Source organism: Centrocercus urophasianus, unplaced genomic scaffold, assembly GCF_019232065.1.
Source record: "Centrocercus urophasianus isolate 14NV4802_14NV808 unplaced genomic scaffold, USGS_Curo_1.0 seq_14, whole genome shotgun sequence".
NCBI classification, from domain to species: domain Eukaryota; kingdom Metazoa; phylum Chordata; class Aves; order Galliformes; family Phasianidae; genus Centrocercus; species Centrocercus urophasianus.
This window is the reverse complement of record NW_024884586.1, coordinates 17,425,232-17,442,577: the sequence shown is the minus strand read 5'-3', so window position 1 is coordinate 17,442,577 and position 17,346 is coordinate 17,425,232. Positions and strand designations below refer to the sequence as shown.

The 17,346-nt window shown below is 41.2% G+C and overlaps 1 protein-coding gene across 4 annotated transcripts in view; it reads left to right on the top strand.

The window, feature by feature from the left end:
• LOC122158134 (transmembrane protein 263-like) overlaps positions 1–17,346 on the top strand; it is a 217,231-nt gene that overhangs the window by 16,283 nt on the left and 183,602 nt on the right. The window contains exon 1 of one of the 4 annotated variants that reach the window (XM_042814561.1): positions 12,249–12,328. The exons of 2 other annotated variants lie outside the window; for them this stretch is intronic. In XM_042814561.1, coding sequence (XP_042670495.1) covers positions 12,323–12,328 — 6 coding nt within the window. In that variant the 5' untranslated portion in view covers positions 12,249–12,322. Of the gene's footprint in view, positions 1–12,248; positions 12,329–12,447; positions 12,524–17,346 lie in introns of those variants that run through there. One more of the 4 variants, XM_042814560.1, reaches the window with a different exon arrangement.

Below are 17,346 nucleotides of genomic sequence, written 5' to 3'. Positions count from 1 at the left end.
TCAGTTATTTTATCATTGCTGGTTTTAATAATATATGTTTATCACATTCTTAGCGATGCTTATTTAATCTCAATTTCATTCCACAGCAAAGACTGAGCAATGAACCAGGTGGGACAGACTGGTCTCTATCTTCCCTGCTCCTGAAAATCTGATCAGAAAACCAATCTGATCTAAAACCACAAACATCATCCTGACACTTTATTTTATTCAGAAGTTGTTCTGATACATAACAGAAGTACTGATGTAATGCTGCTCTCTAGTGGTTTGCCATTTAAGTGGGACATTTTTCAGGAAAAGACCAGGAACTTCTCATCACAGCTCAATCTGTTCACTCCTTTTTCTCCTGCTTACACAGCATAAAGCAGTAGCTGCTTCCTGCAGAAAACACTTGGAAGCATAAGTGCCTTACCTGTCTCACAATGCGTATTGACAAGCAATCATCAGTTTTAGTCCTGACTACCTGAAAACTTTGCTCTAGGATCTGCAGCTTTTCACTTTACCACTCACCCTCTCCAGATTCACACACCAATTCAATCATCAGGTTTCTGAGATGCTCTGGCAGTCCACTAGGAAAGCAAACCATTTACTTACACCACTTCCTCTATTTATTTTTTAATTATTTTTAAATCTTTCACTTCTTTAAATAAACCCTTCTGAAAGCAATTGGACAGTTTATACGATAGATTTCAAGCTCTTTTCTGACTGCAGCTGAACTCCACCTTCACATTGTGAGCTCCACATTTCAACTTATTTGTATGATTCCCTCACAGATCTTGAAGGCAAACCAAAACAAGAGAGAAAAGCAGAAGGGCTGGCCCACAGGCTCAGGGCCAATGGTGGAGGCCATGGGTGGAGGCCCCAGGTGAGGCTGCTTGAAAGCAATTAAAGTCCATTGGAACCATCTGGCTCTGATAGTTATGTGTTGCAACACATAACGTGTCTTTCATGTTCTGTGCAGCCCTAGTGTGATCTGCCCAGGGAACGCAGCTGCAGGCTGGATAACCACCTCCTTGGGGTCACCTGCTGGATCATCATCCAATTCTTCAGTGGCCTCTCAGACAATTGTATTTTAGAATGGCTGTGAAAGCCATGTTGACTCAGCCTTGACATGGCATTTATCCCCGAGTCTACTGCTTCTATTTTTACTATATATTCCTTCTAACCATGGGTACAAAAGAAGCACAATCACTCATCCTGGATCCTTTCAGTGTTCGATTGCACTTTCCCACAGCTCAGGCACAGCAGTGATTTAAGCAGCAGTTACCCTCGTTTGGCAGCTGAGAGGTTTCATACGTGAGCTGCTTTGGAACTCCTGCGTGAGCATCATCTGCTCCTGGCAAGTCATTACTCTTCATTGCACTGATTTGTGCTAAAACCCTTTCTTCCAAGTACAAATATTTTTTTTATGAGGCATTCTTCCTAAATCTGAGATTTCTTCACACTCAACCTCTGTAAGGAACAAGCTGGTCAGTAATTTTCCTGCCCTGCTCTGTAGTCAGTGCCAACCAGAGGAATGCACAGCTTTTACGCAGTAACCTCATCGTCTCTGAGGGTCTGTTTTATATTTTGATTACCTATTGACATACTGCCATTAAAATATATATATATATATATTGCAGTTATTACAATTTTGTGTGTTTTGTTTGTTTTCGTTTGTCAGAATATATTTCAGCATTCAGATATGACTTCTACTCTTTTTATTTCTACTGTTTCCCATGTGCAAGTGTCCTTACTGCCTTTTACAGTGTATAGCATACACACATTTTATTTCTACCTCTGGTACATCATTTTCATGCAATTTCTAAGCTTTTCTCCCTTTAGCTGCTTGTTTTATCTAACTTCTTGGCTTTCTGTGAGTTTTTCTTTTTAACATCTCATGTTACTACTGTGCATTTTTCATCTCTTTCTGTGCAATGAGAAGCATAAAACAACTGAATCTCTGGAGAGGCTTTTGGAGAAAGAAACATGAACCCTTGATAAGAAATAAAACTAATTCCATATATTAGTGTAGCAGAAATGATAAGTCATGGCTTGAATCAGTGATTGAGCACCTGATGGGAAGGCAGGGCCAGCCCAGGGGAGCTCAGCTGCATGCAGTGCCCTTGAGTGACTGGAAAGATTGGAGCCATGATCCACTCCTTCCCAGACCTCATTTAAAGGTTGGCAGGGGAGGCAAGCGTTGATTGCTGGAAATCCTTGTGTATCTGAGGTCTTCTGAAGGTAAGCTTTTTTTTGTTTGTTTGTTTGTTTTTCTTCCTATGCCTCTGGTGGGTGTATTTGAGCAAATACTTGCTGCTGCTTGGGGCCTTGCTGCTCTCTTGTCTTTGCTGCATTTTTTATTTTGTTACACATGAGAAACTGCTTTCAGGTGAAGCTTCTTAATAAATGAGCATTAAGCAGCTGAGTAAAAGCCATCATGTAAAGCAATCTAGCTGAAGCTTCAAGAGTACAAGAGGGTGTTTGTAGGGAAGCTATACAGCTTGGAAGCATACAATAATAGGCTAGAAATGACACGAGGTGTTTAAACAGGTAATAATGCTCACTGTTTTCTTAGTGTGTCCTATGCAAAGTATTTTGAAAATATATTGAAACACTTTTGAAAAATGGGAGATTTAGCTGCTTTTTGTGAGTGCAGAAATTCAGATGCTGACTTGTGTAAAAGCTCCAGTGTTGCTCACTAATGGAATACTAACTGCGTAGAAGCCAAGAGTTCTTTATTCCCCCACTATGGAGATTGCTACACTTTCATTGCAAGTAGTGTTTGGTAAAGGAACAGAGCATCTGGTCTTCATATGTTCTCTTACATGGGCTTATGAGGCAGTTGGGTACTATTAACACTCTAGACAAGGAACCAAGCATATAATTAAAGTCAGGTGGTTAAAGCTGACTGCTAAAAAGAAGAACCTTCATCCAGATTTAGGATTTGAAACAGATGTTGCAGTTCTCAGAAGTGTTTATTACCTGTGGTTCCCAGAAAGCCTGAGCATTCAGTTTTGAAAACTTAATCTGGAAGGAGGTGACATGTAGAATATTTTGTGTTTCTGTGGCTCATTTCTATGCATCACTGAAGAAGTGCTTTGCATCAAATCCTGAGTGCTGTAGGTAGCAGTTACTGTGGTCCTGAACAGCATATAGTTTATAGTGGAAATTGGACATTTTGTGAGAAAGGAGGTGGTTATCTTAACGTTATAAATAATTATTGCTTTAGTGTTGAGGACTTTCAATATCAAAGTATAGTATGTACAGTGATGTCTAATAGCACAAAACAAGCACAGTGAATGTATGATGTTCTAAGTGTGTATTATTAAAAAACCTAGAAGAAACCTTCATGACTACTGAGTCTGACTACTGCTGGTCTGTGTGCTAGCATCATATTAGAAGAATGGGACAGACAGAGGCAGCATTCATAAAATCATGATTACTTACAAGAGCACAGAAGAGACTTCCAGGACCATGTGGTTATATGACCTCCCTCTGTTGTTTTCTGATGTCTTCAATGTCATGAGACCTGATATTGTGCATGATGAAGATGTGTTAGGAGGCCTTCTGTAGAAAATACGTATGTCAGGCGTTAATTTAGGATTTCATTCAAAATGTGAGGCTTAGAGTCAGAAAGCATTTCAAATACCAAGCTGTTCATGTTAGCTAGCAGTAACTTACAGGGGAAAAGGCAAATTATTCGGTAATCAAGAGCTTCTTCTATCTTTCTCAATTGAAAAATGCTTTTCTACAGGTACCTTGAAAGTTTGTTTGCTTTTGAAAGTTGATGGTCTTGCGTAGTACTTGCACAGAAGATACGAATGTTACCCTGATGTACCATAATATACACAATCCTTTGCTGTGAGTCAGGGATGAAATGAGATTGCTGTCATAGTGAGGTTACATAGCATATCATCCCCTGGGAAGCATTATCACCTATGTTGTCTGCAACTTCAGTTATTTCTTCCTTAAAGCTGTAAATGCTACAGAATTTGCAGGCACTGCATCCTGCACTAGAAGAGATGCTATAGAGAAGGTCTGCAGAGCATAAGAACATTCTCCTGGTAAGCTGGTTAACCGCCTTCCTATTCTTTTCCATCTCCATTCCTAGCAGGGGGATAACAACCTCCCGTTGTCCAATGCTTAGCTTAAGGCCCACTACTTCTTGTAATTATTTCTTTTTTATGTCTTCAAAGTCATTATGTAGGAGTCACTGTTCTCCCTGAAGTGAAACCAACACCTGGAGAATGAAAGTCCTCTAGGCTTAGTTTATAAACCAAAGAGAGGAGCTGGCCTTAAACTCACAGAGGGAGTCTGTCACTTGTGGCAGCTAGCAACATCTGTGTTGATGATAAGCTGCAAAAGCCACTTGTAGATTGCATATTGCACAGAATAAGGGCATATCTGTTCCTGTTGATTGTTTGGTCCTAGTCATTCTGGAATACAAATGGTTGATTTGAAGTGTTCACCACCCCTCGGGACTAGATGTCATACCAGACACTGAAATTTCTGCTACCCTGAAGTAATAGACAGCTTTAACACAGGCCTGTCTCTGTGGAAGATGTGTTTTAGAAAAAAAATAAAATTGCCTAATGATTGGACTGTTCCATCTATATTAATGTGTAGCATCAGCTGCTCTCAGTAGAAACTTGTTTTGAGCAGAAATTGTTGAACGTAGATAGTATTCAAAGCTACACAAAGTGTGCTTGTGTGAGAAGTGAAGTATCTCTGTCAGTTATTGTATCAACACAGTGACATTGACATTCCTCCTCTTGCTGTAGATTGCCAGCCAGTTAGTCTTTGCCAGCTTCAGGAGGCAGTTCAACAACACTGTCAGTTGCTATTCCAGGGTATGTTGGAACATTAATATTGGTCTGATCTAGAGCAGCAGATATTGTGTAGATTGACTGTCAGGCTGGAAAGAAGGCCATGGGAGAAGTGGTAAGAGGCACTGTGGGTAAAGTGGTAAGTTAGACACTGTGGGATGTGTCTAAAGCTGGGCAGACAGACTTGAAATAGTGGTTCACAGCTCTAGGTAGATCTATAGAGCTTCAGAGAGGTCCCTTGGTTCCCATCAGGAAATCAAACCACAGCTATCAAACATCTCATCTCTAGAACTACATTAATAAGGTATTGATCAAAGAGTTGGTATGCTGGCATGTACCTCTCATTAGGATAAATACTTCTGTAGCTCTTTCCTGTTGTGCCATTCAAGAAGCATACAGGTCAAAATGTTTTACTGTGGGATAGCCCCAGCAAGTCTAAGCATTTTTACTAATATCTTGAGAGAAGAATCCACTGAGAGCACCGCTAACACTAAACATATCCCAGGACACTGTCTCTTCTTTTGATAGCAGGTATGTTATGACATCAGCTAGTTCTGCAACACAATTTGCCTGAAGCCATGTGGCTGCACTTAATCAGGATGCATACTTGGTTGTAGCAGTAGATACCCCTGCAGGTAGGGCTCCCTATTTTATCCTTTCAGAACTGGGCTGAAAATAAAGACACAGTCATTGGAATCCCAGGGTGCAGATCCTTAATGCAGAGGAAGCCACATTGCTGGTTACAGGGACAGCAAATCTCTACCAATAACACGTAAAGCTACATCCCAAGTCCACCTGAAGTGCCATGTAGTGTTATTTCCCTCTGGTTCCCACTACTTAACAGCAAATTTAAGTAGAGACACTAGTTAATTACTGACAAATATCTAGGACTGTTTAGTTGTGCACAGGCATCTGTTGACAAAAATGAGAATCAGAGGAGGGCATGAGACTCAGCATTAAAGGGGTGGAACTCTAAGCCATGAAAGGACTCTGGGGAAAGCCTCATCAATGTCAGTGTGTTGCCCTTCCTAACTGCTGAAAAGGTGTGTGTGTGTGTTGGGAAGGTATGTAGGTCGGGCAGTAACTCCTGTTCAAGTTATGCTGGATGGAGTGTGGGAATTAAGCTGGGAGAGGGTGGTCTTTTGGAGATCTCCAGGAGCTCCTGATAGAAGTGCAGGGTGGTATGAGAGATTGGAAAGACTGGATATTTCATATCTTACTTAACTTTAACCTACCACTGGCTGGGCTGAAGAGACTGCTCTAACAACTGGGAAAGAAATTACTTTTACCTTTTTTTCTCCTCTGTCTCAAGGAACAAACTGCTTACCTGTTCTCCCCTGCAAGTGAGGGACAAATTAACTTATAGCAATGAGTGCAGGAGTGGAAGGATGAGAGAAAGGAGAAAGCATTCCATGGTGAGAATGTAGGAAGGGAAAATACCATGTACTCCAAAAGTAGCTTGGAATCTCAGCAAAATATTAACCGAGCCAATATTTAATTAAGGCTTAACACTTTAAAAAACAACTTATGCTGAAATAAGACTTGCTATCTCAGTTCAGCTTCTCTGATATTGTTCTTTCTGTGTTTTGAGCTTGGAGGCTGCTAGCTGACTTGTCCCTGTTATTAATTATGAGAAGAAAGTTTAGTGTAATGAAGGGAAATTGCAACATGTGGGATAAGTTCATTACAGGATTTTGGCCAGAAGCACAGGTTAAAGAAAAACTATAGCTTTGCAAGCATTATGCATGGGTATGTCATGTTCCTGTAAAACAATTGCATTGCTAGTGTATGCTGAAAGAAAAGAATTCTTTAAAATCAGAGGTTCAAAAATGCTCTGAAGATATGGAGATAGCCATGTGGATTCTATTATTTATGATATGGATTAAATATTATCTGTAGCCTTGTTCTGGCATCCTGAGAACAAATTACCAGTGATTCCAAATGTCAGCAGAATCTAGCAGCGGAGCTTTGCTACTTGCACCGTTCAGAGTGCTTGGCACAGGTTCAGTAGAAATGTATCTGAATGCTTCTGAAATCTGGGAAGCCCATATGTGAATCCAGTTATGTATCCTGGCATTTTGGCAGGAAGAGTTTTCTATTACAAGACTCTGAAGCATACAAAAAAATATTGCTTTCATGCTGTATAACGAAGGGCATGTGGAATGCAACAGCTTTGTTTAAGTAAACTCAAAAGTTCAAGCCCACTTATTTTCCTTTCTTTTTTCTCATTCAAATTATGAAAAATTGCTTTCAGTGCCAAATACGTGGTTTTTCATGAAATGCAGCTTCCAGTTTCTTTAAAGGCATTGAGTCTGTAGATTTTTTTTTTTTTTTTTTTTTTCAATCATCTCATCTGAGTTTTGATTTTGAAACCATTTAAGAGTGCATGCTTTCACAATTTATTTGGCATGAAGTGCTTTCAAATCTTTAGGTTTTCTTACCATATGTTTAGTTTTGCATCATTGTATGATTGAACTGATTACTTCTATTAAATTTTAAAATTGGACTGAAATAGTTTCTTCACTCTCACAGAAGGCAATCTCTGATTAAAGAAGTGAAAATATGTGAACTTCAGACAAAACACAATTCTTGACCACTTTGAAAATTAAACACAGGATATCTGCGATCTTATATGCGTATACACCTTAAACTGAAGCGAAGTCTAGCCTGTCAAAACTAAAAGATTTTACATGACTTCAGAAATGAAAGGATCTTATTCTTTGAATGCTTCTACAACATCAGACAATGAGTGTGAGATGCTAGCACTATAGCTGTGTTTCAATAATGACTATTTTTGCCTTATTTTTTTTTTAATCCTTCCAGGTGTAGCATTTTCTACCAAACATATATTCTGTTTTTGTGGATATACAGTGTACGAGAGGAGGGAAATGGGCTCTGAGAACCCTTAGTTGCCAATAGCATGCCCTTTCTCTTAAAACTCATTTTGTAAAAATCTCTCTAGAAAGTGCCATCATCTGCCAGAAATGCCTTGTCCATACGATATCAGCGGAGTAAAATACTACATGCTGTAGTGTAACTGGAAAATCTCCCTTGGTGTTTTGAGGGCAACCACAGGATGGTCATAGTTCAGTGTCTCTTCGGTATATTTACTTACTTGTCAAGTAACAGTTTGTGAAAGGCACTGCCGCAGACATTAAACACCTACCCTCATTTAATACTTATTAAAAAACAACACCACCACAAATGTATCAGGAAACAAAAAACCAAACATGTCAGAGTAAGCCAGCCTGCTGTGTGGGGTTCAGGATTTTGCAGAAGCATGCAAAAAAAAAAAAAACATTTGCATGCTGTTAAATGGGCAGACTGATAAGTACAGGTTTAGAAGGTAATCAGCACTATCCCTTTATCCAGAAGGATCTTTACTAAAGACATCTAAGATTGATTTTTACATAAGAACTTTCCAAGTAAGAGGAAAAAACATAACAGACTAAAGCAAAAGTGCCATTTGTAATCCAAAGCAGCAGTGTGTCCTGAGTTCCTGTCATATATCTACTTGATAGCTAGACAATTTCAGCTTGGAAAGAAGGCTAATAGGGTTTTCTTTTTATTACTGACATTTTTCAGTATTGTATAAATAACACCTTTGTAGTCCTGCTTAGGGCTCTTCTGTAAGAGCAGTACATTCCTATTTAACTTGCCCAAGACTCTTAGTAATGTAACAACACAGAATGAAGGGGGGAAAAGGAGAATTAAAAACACCGTGGGAGCCAAGGTCAACAACAAGTAGTTTTCCACCACATTTAACTCTTAAGAAAATCTACTATTCCAGTCATTAATAGTAACAATTTAAAAGAAATAGTTAAGTGACAAATCTGCCAATGGCTTTATTTTGCTCTCCTATCAATAGGGAAGGGATGCTTACACAGACCTGAACCCAAGATGAAAGACCATGAAACAGGACCCACAGGTTCTGAATGTTTACCTCAGGTGTTTTCTACTACACTGTATTGCCAGTACCTTCTAAACTTTCTTCACAGTGGAGTTACTAAACTGTCTCTGCATGCATGTGCGTGTGAGATGTGACTGCAAGCAAAAAGTTCAGAGCAACAGTGAGCCCCGAAAGTGAATATGACAGATCTCTCCAGCTGTCCAATACCTGTGAGGAAAATACCATTGAGGTTAAAAGCAATGTGTTCTTGAAACTCGTTATCTGTGCATTGGAAAATATGTTACTGTTTTTAATTGATAGCTCTCTGCCCCTGCTCTTTATTTCTCCTTTCAGTTCACATAGTGAAAACAGCAAGTTAAACCTGGCTTACCCTTGTCAACTTTTTATGTTCTTTGTAAGAGTTAAGAGGTGCAGCTACATCAGGGATATCTTCAGGGCTGTATGTTCTCCATTTTCCTTGTAATGATAGAGCATCAGTCTTCAGTCATGAGTACGGTAGTGCACAAAATTATTTCTAATTGAGGCATTTCATTAAGCAGATCTACTCTCTAGCAGAGTTGCTAAAAGTCACAGGGAGGGAAACATTTCTTTATTCTTAAATTCCAGATGTTGCTTTTTGCATTTATTTGTGCAGTAGTACTGTTCTAAGCATCCATTTTTAAGTCTGCTTTAAACATGAGGAGTGTAATGACTTAAAAAGGCAAGACTTACAACAAAATAGGTAATAATTAGTAAGAAAAAAAAGAACAAACTTTGTGAATGAAATTATTTCTAAGCACTTCCTATTGTTACCATCCCCTAAAAAAGCATTCAAAAATGTGCTGGCCATTTGGTTATGCTTGATTCTATCACTTTTTTTTTTTTTTTTTTTTTTTTTTTTTTAATACCTTTTCTTAGGCTTCTCTCCTTTCCAGAGGGAAGCATGGCTTATCTTTATTTCATATAACATGGAACCTTTCTTTTGCTTTCTTGCTCATTCACATTGCAACTAGTGCTGAAATTCAATGGGAAATGCTGAGATGTTCACAGAGGAATTGCTGTAAAAGTATGTGAGCATTTGGCATCCCACATTGTGCAGGGGAGGCTTCTCTTAGGAATGGGCAGGTAGAGACCTATGGATCTCTGAACACTCCTTCTAACAGATCATAGTTTTCAGTGACACAGCTGAATCACAAGATTACTTAGGTTTTTCTTGTTACACCACTAGGATATGTTGATGTTTTCAAACAAACAGGGGCGAGTATTTAAAAGATGTAAATTTCAGAGTTAGGGTGTTACCAGTCTCCTACATTCTGGACTGACTGATGCTTTCTGCTCTGTCATTAATATTTTGTGCATTGGATGCTTCATACAGATTCTGATGTACAGTATTGTTCAGGTAACTGACTGCTGCAAGTATGCAACTTGCCTTGATTTTGTCACCTTTTACACCTTCATAACTCTGAACTTAAATTCTCAGAAGGAATTTTATGCGTACTTTGCTGGAGTCCAGCTACCTGATGCAGCAAGTACCTCCCAACTTTCTAGGGATGCGGTAAGGGTTAAGGGAAGAGACTTAAATGCTGCTGTGAGGAGAGAGATATCAAGACAAACAAATTTAGGGTAGCTATTTCAGTACGTGAGTCTTTCAGTGAGGTAAAGCATGAACAAAGGTTACTGCTTTCATTTCTGCAAAGTTGTGGATTTGCTTGCCAGGTGTTCTTGGGATTAGTAAGTCTAATGGCCAATTTATTCTATCATTATGAGGAAGGATTTTTTTATCTGGAACAGGAGGTCTGGAGGAGTTGTGCTAATCAGTAGCTACATTGCCTGGAAATAATTTCCTTTCTACTAGAACCCTTTAGCACGTGAACCAACCACTCTTTTAATGCTTTTTTACCTGAATGCTGTAAAATGATCATTATTTCTGTATGTTAAGATACATCTTAGGGAAAGCGCTATCACTGTAAAGCTGAGACCCGGAATCTCAGTCATTGTTCAGATGTTTATTGCTGAGCCATGTCTGGCCACAAGCATAGACAGAAAGTGCCGAAATCTCACCTCCTAAAGTTGGCACATGTGACATGTTGTGCTATACCTGAAAGGTGTGCCTTCTAGTCTACACAGCAAAAATTATGCCCAAGTATCACTTTCTACCTCACACACTCACCCCTATGCAAAGAATGGTAACTTTATGAAACTGCTTTTAATTTTCTTGTTAAAAGTCATTTCGGGGTGTATTGTGACCAAATCTGGAGGTCAAAATATTTTGCCGCTGGTTTTGACATCTTAAAAATATTTATTACACGTGTTTATAACATGCTTTATTAACTCAGTGTTTCAGGTCCTCAGCCTTCACTGAAAATTCTGGACAGGTAAACCTCCTTGTCTTCTCTGTCCTTCAGGAAGGCTGGGAAGGTAAAAGACATAAACTCTACTGCTTGCAAATAATAAAATAACTGTAGGTATATCTACAGTAACTTTTTCTCATGTTTTTTTGAGGTGACACTTAGGATCAGTGGGTGCCACTTAACATGCTTTGCTTCATGTACCAGAGCAGGCTTGGCTTGTGTGAAATGGATTAAATCCAGCTGGATGACACAAACCTGGAAAATCCTATTTCAGGTGCACAGTTGGTACAGCCATTAATGGCTATTCAGGCTAAAGTATTAGAGCTTGTTCAAAGCAATCACTCCTGAAAAGACATTGAAACGAGGACAGCACGAAGTAAATCAAAACCAAAACAAACAAAAACCAATTGCTTTTCCTGTGCACCGAGAGCAGGCGTGCCAAGGCTTTTAAGCCAGCGCTTTTTTTCCATTTTGGTTTCTAACTAAATAGGTTCCTCTGTACTGGAGAACAGTTTGGAAGACTTAAATGGTCAAGTGCATGTTATTTGGAGAAGGAACTGAGATGTTTCTCGGTAAAGGGGAAAAAAAACAAAAAGGAGATCTCCTTTGGGTTCAATCACTTGTCAGCTTATGTTGTGTGTTAACTCAGTCTTCTGCAATTATGTGAAATCAGAGCAAATGACACTCATCACCATTTGCTTAACGCTACTTCCCAGTTCCACAAGCTGTTCTAATCATCCTCCTTCTTGTGCCTTGTTTGGCTGTCACTGATCGCATCAAACGATCGCTGGCAGAACCACCCCTGCATCCAGCTGTACGCCTGTGCCCGGCGACGGTCTTAAAGCAGCACACCTGTCAGCACAACAACCTGCGCGCTGTTATCGCCGTGCAGCTGACAGCCAAGGCGCAAGGCTGGCTGCCCCTTCCACAGCGCTAGGCGAAGTGCCGATGAACGCCCCACACCACCCCGCGGTGGGCAGCTTCCCCTCCGCTCGCGCGGCCGAAGGGCTCGCAGTTCAGCACTCAGCACTCCGCCTGCCGCGCAGCACCGCATCCCAGCCGCCGGACCCCGTTAAGATGGCGGCCCCTGACCCCCGCGCTTCCTCTTCCGGCCGAGGTTGCCATGGCGCTGCCCCCCCTCGGCCCACCCTCAGCCGCCGCTGTGTGTGTTTACATCGGGCGGGAGGAGCCGGAGCGCTGGGGGAGACGGGGACGCAGCAGGCTGCGACGGCCGCCCGCCCTCCATCCCCTGCGGGCGGTGCGCGGGGAGACGCGGCATGAAGGTAAGGTGAGGCGGGGAGCGGCCCCCCGAGGAGCCGGGGCTCGGCGAGCACCGACCCGGGCGGGCCGGCTCCGCAGCGCGGGGGTTCTGCGATCTCCTTGCGGCTCGGGGCATCGCCTGCGGTTCTCCTCTCTCGGGCCCTTCCGAGGGCATGCGGGAAGACAGCCGTCCTGATTGGCTTGCCGTGCAGCCCCTGGTAGGGATGAGGTCGATCGTCTCGTTTTGAACTTGGTGTCCTGGTGGAGGTGGATGCTGGGATGGGGTTATTAAAGTTGTAACGCAATAGCTCTTGCTAGAAAGGTTCTCTTTGCAGTTGTTGTGCTTGCCCGAGGAGTCAGGCACAGGATTACATCGCAGAAATGACTTAGGGTTGTGTCAAGGTGTTTCCTTCTATTGGTCTCTTTTGTTTGCAAGTAGGTGTCCTTATGAGCTGCTCCCCTCCGTCCAACACTCTGAAATATGTGGCACACTGGGTGCTCCCTGTCTCCTCGGTTTGTTTAGCAGTGAAAATTTTATCCATCCTTTACATCGTAAGCTCATGGAGGCAGAAACTGTATGTACCTATGGCCTGCACCTGTTGTGACAGGCAGTCCTGACTCAGGCCTTTCTCTGCAAGCCTCAGAGCCAACTGTGGGATGAAAGTTGCCCAGTTTATAAATACTTTGAGTCCTGGGCTGCGCAAATTCTGGTCACTCAAGTATCATCTGCACATGTATGAGGGGCGCCATCTCTGAGTGTCTGTGCAGCTCATGGGTGGAAGGAGAGAGGCAGCTTCCAAGCATGTGGAAGGAAGTGTATATGAGTCACAAAATTGCAAGGAAGGAACCTCGAGAGATTGAGTCCTATCCCTTTGCTGAAGCAAGTTCAATAGTTTGTATAGGTAGACAGCCAGATGGGTCTTGAATAACTCTGTAGAAGATGCCACAACCTCTCTCAGCAGCCTTTTCCAGTGCTCTGTCACCCTTACTGAAAAGACGTTATTCCTGCTATGCAGTGTTAGTTTTTCATTTTGCTTAACAGCTGAAGGTGTTGGTTTTTCTTCTGTTTGATTGCTTGTTCTTATAGAGTGGGATAACAAAAATATGCATGAGGAAGGTATTTGTAAACAGCCTTATGGCCTTGGATAAGCTGTTGGCTTGCACAGCATAACAGAAATCTTAGCCTGTTGGCTGAGTACTACATCCAGCTTGAGGCCAAAATAGAGAAAAGCTGCCTTTCAGCTTCTGTTTTATTGCATGTGGGGTAAACTGCTGATTATTCTTGCTAAGCCCATTATTTCTGCTGAATTCTTCTTTTGCCTTGACCAGAGTGGGAAAAGCTCGCGGTTGTTTTGAATGGCCTAACAAAAAATATGGCAGTGTGTGAGTGGAGTTATGTTGTGGTTGGAGGGAATTCATGTGTGTTCTGACTTCCTTTTTTTCCCCCTTTTATCATCTGTGAGCATTTCAGTCTAAGAAGCTCCATAGTTTTCAAGTAACTTACTTCAGTATGTATTTCTTTCTGTCTGCTGTAGTTTTTGCCTGAGTAAGATGTAATGTAATGTGAGATGCATAATTTAAAGTCTGAAGATATGGGTTGTGTGTGGTGGAAATAATTATGTTTTTAATAAACAGCTGTAATGCATCAGAAATGTTTGTGCCTAGGTTTTTTTTTTTTTTTTAGCTCATAAAATGGGGAAGAGATTGGAGAGGAGGAGAGTTCTGTGTGGTGTGAGAATTGGAGCTGAACCTTTTTCATTGTCCTGCTCACAGATAATTCAGTCTGATTTTAAAACAAATCAATTTGAAGTTGTTGATCAGTGCAGGGTAACAACGTTTAAGAATCAAGCTTTTTGAGAATTTACCTTTCCTATTTCTTCCCTAAATGCTGCTATGCCTTGGAAAGTATATCTGAAGTTGTGTCTCTCTTATCAGCATTTGTTTTGAGCCTTTTTTGTTGTTGCTGATTAGCAGGTTGCTGAGAATGCAGGGCTGTCAGAGTAAAACAAGCTGATGCTGGCTTGTGTAAGGATGATCTGTCTGTTTGGAAGAGTGGAAAGCAGCTGAGGAGAAGTGGTAGCATCAGGGGAGTGATCCTTCCACGATCTGTAACTGGTGTCTCATGGTTGCTGGGGAAACTAAAGTTTGTGCTTTATTTTTAAGTCAATCAAATAAGTGTTCTATTAAAAAGGTACAGGGAAAGCAACATGGCAAATTAGTTATTTGAAGCTTGAAGTGCTGAAGCTGGAGAAGACAGGATCATGTCAGTGCTCACTTTGCTTCTATTCCCAACTCTTTCAGGCACTGGTGATGCTTAGAGATGGCATCTATGGAGCTTTCCAGGCAGCACAAAATATAAAATTGGTTGAAACCTCCATTTCCTAAGCTATAAGATAGGAATGAGATGCAGTTTGCTTGAGGGTTGACCAGTGCTATACATTGGAGTACGTATGCAATGTGTGAAGAATATCAGAATCACAGAATTGTAGGTGTTGGAAGGGGACCTCCAGAGATCACTGAGTCCAAGCCCCTTCCAAAGCAGGCTCCCTACAGCAGGCTGCACAGGTATGTGTCCAGACAGGTCTTGAATATGTCCATGGAAAGAGACTCCACGACCTCCCTGGGGAGCCTGTACCAGTGTTCTGTCACCCTTACTGTAAAGAAGTTCTTTTGCATATTGTTGCAGAACTTTCTGTGTGCCACTTTATGGCCATTTCCTCACAGATCACTGAAAGGAGGTTGGCCATATCCCTTTGTCTCCCACACTTAAGGTATTTATAAACATTAATAAGATCCCCTCTCAGTCTTCTTTTCTCAAGGCTGAAATACAAAATATTTTCTGGCTGAAATATGCCAAGAGCAAAAGCTTTTCTTCAAGGGCGGAAGATTATGATGGCAGGAAAATGCACCAGGTTGCATTAGGAGCCTGGGTACCAAGCCTCTTAGGAAAAGAGGGCTGTTCCATTTACTGGGGAAGTGGATAACAGTGTGGAAAGGACCTAGCCTTCACCCATCACGTTCTCGGATCTTGTTGGAATTGAAGAATGGTCTTGCTTCCTGGCTAGCCACCTCTTTACATCTTATTTTGAACAGGTCAATGAATTAGGACATTGGAGTCATCCCTGGTGGCTGCCTGATGCAGCAGCTGCAGCAGCTGACTGCTTCTACCACTGCTGCTCCTGTCATTGCTCTAACTTGAATGCACTCAGGAATGAAAAGCATTGAGAGAGTCTGGAGGTATTGAAATTCTTCTTTGGGAAAGCAGGCTCAAAGAGGTGACTTTGTTGAAGTAGCTGCTCACCTTTCCATTGAATTCAGATGATTGTGTAAAGTATAGGGAGAGGTGGTGGTGCTTGTGCTCACATCTGAGTTACATATTTTGGATTGAGAGTGTGCAGTATGAAAATGTTTCAACTCTGAGAAACTTTTATAGCTATATTTAAGAAAACAAACGTGATCTTACTGCCTGGAGTTGTTCTGTTTTTCTTACTGCTTTTGATATCCGATGCTGGCAGGAGAACACTAGAGATCTAATACGGGGTAGGTGTTTTGAAGATGAAGTTCAATCAAAAGTTAAGAAAAACCAAAGTAAATGTTTCTCTCGCTTGTAATTTCAAACGGTTCCTGAAGGGTGTCATGGATTGTCCTGTTAAAACTTGACGTGTGTGTAACTTTGTGTCTGTGATCCTGCCTAGCAGGGCTCATGACAGCTGAAATGAAAAGCACTTTGGAAAGGAGCAGCTTATAAAAGGGAGAACAGTCAAGATATTGCTTGCTGTGGAGTATGTTGTCTTTTTTTTTTTTTCTTTTTTTTTTTTCCCAGCATGTAATCGTAAATTTTTTATAGGAAATGGGAGGACAGTGAATGTAACTGATAGAAAAAGTAAAAGGGTCTACAGACTGTACAAATACTATAAGTAGCTCTGACAAATATTTGCCTATGATGGAGTACCTCTGGTAAGTGCACAATCCTATGAACTTTGTGGTGGTTTTCCTTTCCCTGTGTTTTACCTGAATTTCAGAGGGACAGAAAGAGGGTTCATGTCTTCAGTGTTCTGGGCAAGATATGTGCTAGCAGAAGTGGAGCTCTTTAAGCAGTTCATTTTGTGACCGAAGTCACGAAGGTGGCTTATGCCTGTGTTAGCAGACTTTATGATCTTACCACTTGTACACTGCTGCTGAAGTTCTTTCTAGTGCAATTCCTGTGCTTTCTTTCTATGTAAATATCAAGGAAAAACCTGTGCACCTTGGAGATCCACAGAAACTGCAGGCAACTGTCAACAGAGTAAGTTCTTCCTTATGAGTCAACAGGTGCAATGTCTGCAGTTATTATGATCAAGTGCTTTCTCTATCTGACAGCTATTTTGTTGCTGGGTGAAGTAACTCTAGCTGTAATGCTGTATGCAGCAACTTGTGATCTTATTTACACTTCTTGCAGTTAATTTGGAAGCAAATGAGAGAGATTTCTATGATGCCTGAAATAGAATGGGCATTATTGCTGGCAGTGCTTCTGGCTTTGAGTTGATGCATGCTGGTTAGGTGTAAAATTGGAGAGCTTGGGGCTAGCGGATGTAATGCTTGCTCTGTACGTTAAGTAAATAACTTGAGATGCCATGGCTTTAGAACACAATGACAATAAATGTACAGAGCAACATGCAAGGCTCTGAGCTTAGAGAGCTGACGTTCTCCTTTGTGATGAAGAAAATAGACTTTACTACCTAGCCATCAGCAGAAGCACCAGGTGATGTGCTGTGAGTGCCACATATTACAATCTCCTTGTTATTTATTTATTTATTTATTTTGGTCTAAAAAATGAAATGTTAATTTTTTAAGAAATCAGCATCTGTTTCAGGCTGTTCCCTGGAAAGCTCTGACTATTGGGAGTGCTCCTGTTTGTCAGGTTGGATACATGCTTATGTACTTTGTATCTTGAGTTTTGTCACAGAAACCATTGCATTCTAGCTGTGAAAGCCCTTGGAAAAACTGGTTATTTCAGCTCCTTAAAGCTAAACCAGTAGTTGTGCACTATTAAGGAAATGCA